The sequence below is a fragment of the Monodon monoceros genome, unplaced genomic scaffold (assembly GCF_005190385.1).
Source record: "Monodon monoceros isolate NGI ecotype Baffin Bay Population unplaced genomic scaffold, NGI_Narwhal_1 Super_Scaffold_21, whole genome shotgun sequence".
Lineage (NCBI taxonomy): Eukaryota > Metazoa > Chordata > Mammalia > Artiodactyla > Monodontidae > Monodon > Monodon monoceros.
In genome coordinates, this window is record NW_021703778.1 from 99,649,971 (window position 1) to 99,657,117 (window position 7,147).

General features: G+C 38.5%; 1 gene segment (V, D, J or C); it reads left to right on the forward strand.

The window, feature by feature from the left end:
• Positions 1-677: 677 nt before the first annotated feature.
• On the forward strand, positions 678-3,433 carry LOC114904328. The segment is given in 2 exon segments: positions 678-1,885; positions 2,001-3,433. Coding segments are annotated over 2 exon segments (393 nt in total).
• Positions 3,434-7,147: the final 3,714 nt, after the last annotated feature.

Consider the following 7,147-nt stretch of genomic DNA (forward strand, 5'->3'; position numbering starts at 1 on the left):
ACAGTATTGCTTCCAGTAAGTGTTCATCCTCCTCCCCAGTATTACACCAAGATTTCTGAACATCAGCCATATGAAATGAACTCACTCTCATATTTTCTTCTTATAAATATTTATTTCTCAAGTTGGCAAAATCCTATTCAATCTTCAGGACCCAGTAAATGTCACATTTACGTTTTAAAAGATTTTCCAGGTTACATAAATTATATTTATTTGCGCTCTCCCTCTTTTAGTGTTCTGTACACAGTTTTGCAATAGCACATATCTACAATGCTAAGAATATTTTTTGGCTTTAACTCTTCACTTGTCCAAATTCGTCAAGGATAGGGGCCCATACATATTATTCTTTAATCCCAGCTGTTATTATTGTCCGTGACTTATAAGAACCATTCAGTAGATCTGCCTACAGCTTGACCACAGTTTACTTTTGACAAGTGCACTGATTAATGAGAGCTGGTTTGTGAAGCTGGTTTATATGAGTGGGTTGGAAACCTTCCACTGCGGGAACACTTGAAGATATTTCTACTTCATTATATCCCTCAAGCCAACACATGGCTATGTTTCCCACTCTTACACCTGGTTCTTACTTAAACCATCGTCCCAGGAGGACAATGTGCCCCCATCTAAGCATATGTATCAACACAGCCATACAGAAGTTTGTCTCCATATATTCGTGGTTTTTAACATCAATTGTAAATGAAATGGTGTGTGAAAATTCTGTATGTTTTTATAACGTATCATTTCTATACTTTATGATATCTCCTTCGGCTCTCTTAGCTCTGAGTACAGCTTACCCAGGACCTTTTGGTGAGTCATGGTAGATGACCGTAAAGACAACTCATAGCATTAAATGAATCTTCCTCAACTTTCTGCTTTCCACATTAAACATTCCTGCTTTTACACATATAATTCACTTTCCCTCCCCTAAAAATAAAAAAGATATCTCTCTTCCTTTTAAATAGTGTGCCTCTGGCCAAACGCTTCACCCACTCCATTCGCTTTGACTTCTCTGGCACCTCAGCCCACTGATCGTCCAAACTCTATGGTCTGGTTCTTCAGGACTTTCTTGCTACTGATTTCTTCTCATCATTTAAAATATTCAAGCATGCTCCTCTTAAAAAATATTTAATATTCCTCCAAATTCATACATGCCTCTCCTGTAACCAATCTATTTTTTCTCACAAATACCAATGATCTCTTTATTATTAAATCCAAAAGGTATTTTCTTTACCTCCTTCATCTAGACAAGTGTTTCTCAAATTCTAATGTGCGCAGGAATCTTATTAAAATGCAGATTCTGACTCAGGAAGTCTGGGTAGGGCCTGAGCTTCTGCATTCAGAATAGCTCCCCGGTGATGCAGATGCTACTCACCTGCAGACCACATTCAGAGCAGCCACGTTCTGCAGTGCTTGCCACTCCTTTCGGAGACTTTTGGGTTCCTGGCAGGAAGGAGGTGAGGAAGGTTCACAAAAATTGTGAACTGCTCTTTCTTTCTCTATCTGACCAATAGAGGGGGCTGTTGTGTAAACTGGAAATGGTTTTCTACATTAAGATCAGAATAATCTCACAAAAACCTTCCTTCCCTACAGTTTAAAGAGATATTCTGACACCACTTTTTGCACAATGACATGTACAGCATCTCAGACGCCAGAGGCAGGCAGTTTTGTTAAGACAGCCTCTCTCCCAACACACCTTACAACGTCCATCAGAAGAAGAAATCTAAATCCTGTGTCATTCCTTCTCAACCTCACAGCAACCTGGCTTCAAGTCCACCAGTCATCAGACTTTTGTTTGTGGAGAATCTCCCAGAAAGGAGCTCACTGCCTCCTCACTGCTCCACCATGACCTTGGTGTTCACCTTGATGCTTGAGGTGCTCCTGTTCCTGAGTGAGTACTGTTCCATTTTACTCTCTTGTCCACACATGGAACATTGCTTTGGACTGACTTTGAACAGAGACTTTTTGTTCTGGCTGAGTTCACTGATTCATCATTGATGTTTCAGAAGGAGCAGGAGCCCAGTCGGTGACACAGCCTGATGGCCACATCACTGTCTCTGAAGGAGCCCGTCTGGAGCTGAGGTGCAACTACTCATCTTCTTTTTCGTCCTATCTCTTCTGGTACGTACAGTACCCCAATCAAGGACTCCAGCTTCTCCTGAAGTACATATCTGGAAACAGCCTTGTCTCAGGTATCAAAGGTTTTGAGGCTGAATTTAGGAGGAGTGAGAAGTCCTTCCACCTGAGGAAAACATCAGCCCATTGGAAAGACTCGGCCAAGTACTTCTGTGCTCTGAGTGACACAGTGACTAAGACTACAGTGGGAGCTGAACACAAATCTCCTGAGACTTAGTACCTTAAAAGACTCAGGGTCTCAGCCTATGTTATTTTCAGGATGTTGCCATGTTCTGTGAAGGCAAACAGTACAGAGAATACAGAATCCTGAAAGTGGTTGGTTCTCATGGGCATCTTAGATTTCTTTTCTCCTTCTTTTTTCTTTTGCAAAGGAAAGACTATTGGTTTCTTAATTTCAGTGCTCTCAGTGGTCTTGAGGCTGGTGGGTGGTTTCTTCTCGGTGTCACCTGAGCAGGCTGTGCCTATACTGTACTGCTTTGTCCAGAGTAAGTTTTTATGTCATAAAAAGAAAACCCAATCTTAATATTCTTTTTCAAAATATAGTTGACAATTCCAAGGTATTTGTTCTCACTTCTTTAGTTTGGTTCAAACAAGTGGGATTCTGGTTGGAATCACATTGGAAACTGACATTTTAGGATATTATGTTCTCCTACCCAAGAATACTATATGCCTCTTCATTTACTCAGGTCTTGTTTTAGTCCTTTAAAAGTAAATTTTGCTTGCTTGTTTCCAGAAAAGTTGGAAAAAATGAAATGGATCATTGAATAAGTGGAGAGCTGATGTCTAGTATTCTGTGTCTGTTCCTCTCTCTGAACAGGGAGGAGAGCCAATAGAAAGTGGAGCAGCATCCCCAGTCCACAAGTGCCAGGAGGGAGAGGTTTCTATTTTTAACACAGTCACACACGCAGCAAGAGTGAGAGTTCCAACCATTAAGAAGAACATATCTCTGTGCAGGTCATAGGCTCAGGCTCCACCTTCTGCTCTGTAATCACGGGGACCCCGCCCACGTTCAGTCTGTTCACAACCCCACAGAAGGAGGCACTCACTTTCACACAAAATGATGTTTCTCAGAATTCATACCTGAGGTTGTTCTGTTTCCCCTTTTCTGCACACTTCATTAGGCAATATAAAAATATTTTACGAATGATGCTTGTACACAAAGAGCTTACTACCTAACAGTCATAGGAATATCTCTCTCATTAGATTTAAGCTTTATGAAGATATCAATTTTTTTTTTTACCAATAAGCATTCACCGAACAATGGTTGAAACAATGAATGGCTGATAATATTTATACCCATATATACAGGCAAATTTATAGCCAATGGTTAGAATTTGTATGGAAACAAATTTCATCTCCCTATAAGGAAAAATGAACAATTAGAGGTTTTTCAAAACAAAACAGATTGCCTTGAGGTGTAAAATATTCCTCATTACAGGAACTAGTCAAAGAAAAGTGGAATGTCCATTTTCCAGTGATTTGCAGAAACGATTACAAAACAATATGATTTTGCACCAAACTAAGAATTTTAAGTTTTAAATGAGGGAAAATACCGTGAAAGAACTGAGCCACCAAAAAGCTTGTAAAATTCACCACAGATTAAAAATAAAATCACTTCCAAATTCATGGAAATTGGATTTTGAATTTTTACATGATGCATGTGTAGGAATTTAAGTGAGGGAAATGGTAGGAGAACACATTCCAAGCAGGGTAAACTTATTAAGAGCAAAGATCAAGAAACAATAGCAAGAAGAGTTTAGGAAATTAAAAGTTTTTAATATTACTGAAAGGGACAATTTTTATTGGATGGTACTGTGAGATAATATGAAATGTTAGCTTGAGGCAGTAGTTCATCCAAGAGGGCCACACACAGCTCAGAACTGGGTTTCTTTCCAGATAAAAATACAACATGTCATGAGATTACCTGTCTTTAGCATAAGCAACATTAAGGAATATCTTGAAATTGTTTTTTAGAATGAGCTATTAATCTAAATTTAAACTGGTAGATAATATCAAAGATTTACTTTTACAAGCACACTTCTAAATATATAGAAAAACTGGATTTCCATGATTGATTCAATAAACAAATAAATTTCGTTTTCCCTGAGCAATTCTACCACCAACTAATCGCCATATTGCAGGAAAGGAAAAATCTAAACACTTTCCCAATGTGTTGAAATTTTATGATCACTTTGCAGCATGACTTGTGTTTAGACGTAGGGGGAGACTAATAGCTTCTCTGCATTCATTAACCTCCCGTAAAGGACAAACTTTTAAATCAAATAATACAGACCAAAGAAATAAAAATAACTACATTCTGCTTTGCTTTGTACTTTGTTCTCTTCCTCATCTGGCTGCAAAAACCCCTGCATGATTTTCACTGAAAATAACTCCCAAATTCATGTGAGATTTTGCCCTCCTCAGTACTTGTACTGGTATAGTTTAGATATGTTCCCATCTACTTCCCTGCTCTTCAGGGTACTGAGTTGCCACAAGGATAAGCCAGGCAGATAGTCCTTCAACATTAAGGCTAATTTCTAATTTACCCCCACTGTGCCTTTTATCATCACAAACATGTTTGTTGTCTAATTTGGTTCACTCTTAGAAGAGCATGGTTTGATGTACTTAAAAAAGGATATCTCTTCAGGCAGCAATATACTAAATTTTTAGGGGTCTACAGTTCCATTTTTCTATTAAATAGTGCAGGGTTGAGAATCAAGTAAGCACATAAAAAATAGACAACAACACCGTAATAAGACTAAAATTGTTATTCCACCGTTTGGTGATTTAGTTTATATCCACATCGTTCAGAAAGAGAAAGGCTTTCTTCAAAAGTAGGAACTGAGAAGAATGAGGAAGAGAAATCTATTTTATCGAATAAAAGACTTTCTGTAACACTCAGTGATGGATGAAGTGACAGATGTGGAAATTTCCAGTCAAAGTTTGTACATTTTACTTTCATCAAATGTCTATGATCCATCCCAGAAAAGCAACCCATAGATTTAGAAGAGTCCCACTCACCATTGTTTCATCAAGGAAAAGTTTTCTTGGTGCTGGATGTTGGGTAATGCTATATACTATATACAACTGAATGTTGGGTAATGATATATTTGGGGTCTTGAAGTGGAAGAGACCAAGAACAATTTAAGAGAAAGGGAGGGGAAATAAGAATAGACCATGGACAGAGAAGATTTGTCCAAAAGGGACTATTCAAGATTTGCTTTAATCTATCATTAACATTGAAATTTGAAAGAGTTATTAGAATAGGTTCACAGACTCTCAAAACTAGAAACCATTGTGGAAGAGGGTAAGCACAAAGATGCAAGCCATGAACACATCTGCTTTGCAGACAGATTCATATAAGTGGATATCTGTGGTTTTCGTGTTTTTTTTCTGCACAGTAGAGCTGCCATATCATTGTGAGCTATGGAAGTTAATCACTGGACCATTTTAGGGAACATCATTCACAACTTAGCCTAAAATATAGAGAAAGACAATGCAGAGATATGAAGAAAGACAGATCTGAGAGCATCATCAGAGCCTATATATCCAGCTCTGCCTGGAACGGCAAAAGTCAAAATACTCTTAATTGGGAACAAGCCAGCATGAGTTGAGATTCTGTCATTTACAACAAATAGATCCATAATTAATACAGAAGAAGGTGGGGGGGGAGCCTTTTGGTTTTGTACTATTTTATGAGCTGAATTTATGGTGCTGAGAAGCATTTTTCAGTCAAAATAACTGGAGTTATGTAGATACAGATCATCACTCGTCTACCTTCATTATAGTAAATATGAACCAGGTTAATCCATTGTATGTTTTATGCATTTCTGATGGCAAAAAATTACAAAAATACTAAAAACATCCACAACTCTGCCACATAGACAAGCACTCATTATTTTTACTTATTTCTATCTTTTTCACAGTTTTGCACATTGTTACATCATATTATAGAGACAATTGTATGTCCTTTTTATTAACACTCACTTTTGTCATTAAAAATACCTTATATTCATAGTTTGAATCGATTATTCTACTATTCTACACCATAGATATACCACACTTAACTTTATAATTTTCCTGTTTGGGGATATCTTGATTATTTATTTCCAGTTTTTCATCATTTTAAATAGCATTATGGTATACGCCTTTAAATAAAAATTTGAATTTGAATTTCTCATCATTTTATTAGAACAGCATCCTAGAACTGGAATTAGTGGTTCAGTGGGTAAAAACAGGTTATAGTCTTTTTGCTCCTTGTGTCTCGGGAATGGGGAGTTAGTGTTTAGTGGGGGACAGAGTTTCAGTTTAGGAAGCTGAAAAATTCAGGAGATGGATGATGGTGGGAGCTGCACAACGATGTGAATGTACTTCGTGCCACTGAACTGTACAGTTAAATACGGTTAAAATAGTATGTTTTCTATTATGTGACTTCTACCACAATAAAAAAACATTTTCAAAAAGTATTCTAAATGTATCATCTCTACTCCCTAACACCTTTCTTACTTGAACCCACTACAGTCAGATTTTCATCCCTACCATTCCGCTGAAATCACTCTTGCTGAGGTCACCAGTGAGTTTTAAATTTTATTTATTTATTTATTTATGGCTGTGTTGGGTCTTCGTTTCTGTGTGAGGGCTTTCTCTAGTTGCAGCAAGTGGGGGCCACTCTTCACCGCGGTGCACGGGCCTCTCACTATCGCGGCCTCTCTTGTTGCGGAGCACAGGCTCCAGACACGCAGGCTCAGTAGTTGTGGCTCACGGGCCTAGTTGCTCCGCGGCATGTGGGATCCTCCCAGACCAGGGCTCGAACCCGTGTCCCCTGCATTGGCAGGCGGATTCTCTACCACTGCGCCACCAGGGAAGCCCACCAGTGAGTTTTATATCAACAAATCCAATGATGCATTACCATTCCTTATCTTATTGAGTGTCTCCGAAGAATGTGGCATTATGGCTACTCTCTCCCTGAAACACCATCTTTGCCTGGATTCTGGAACTCCACATTCTCCTGGTTTGC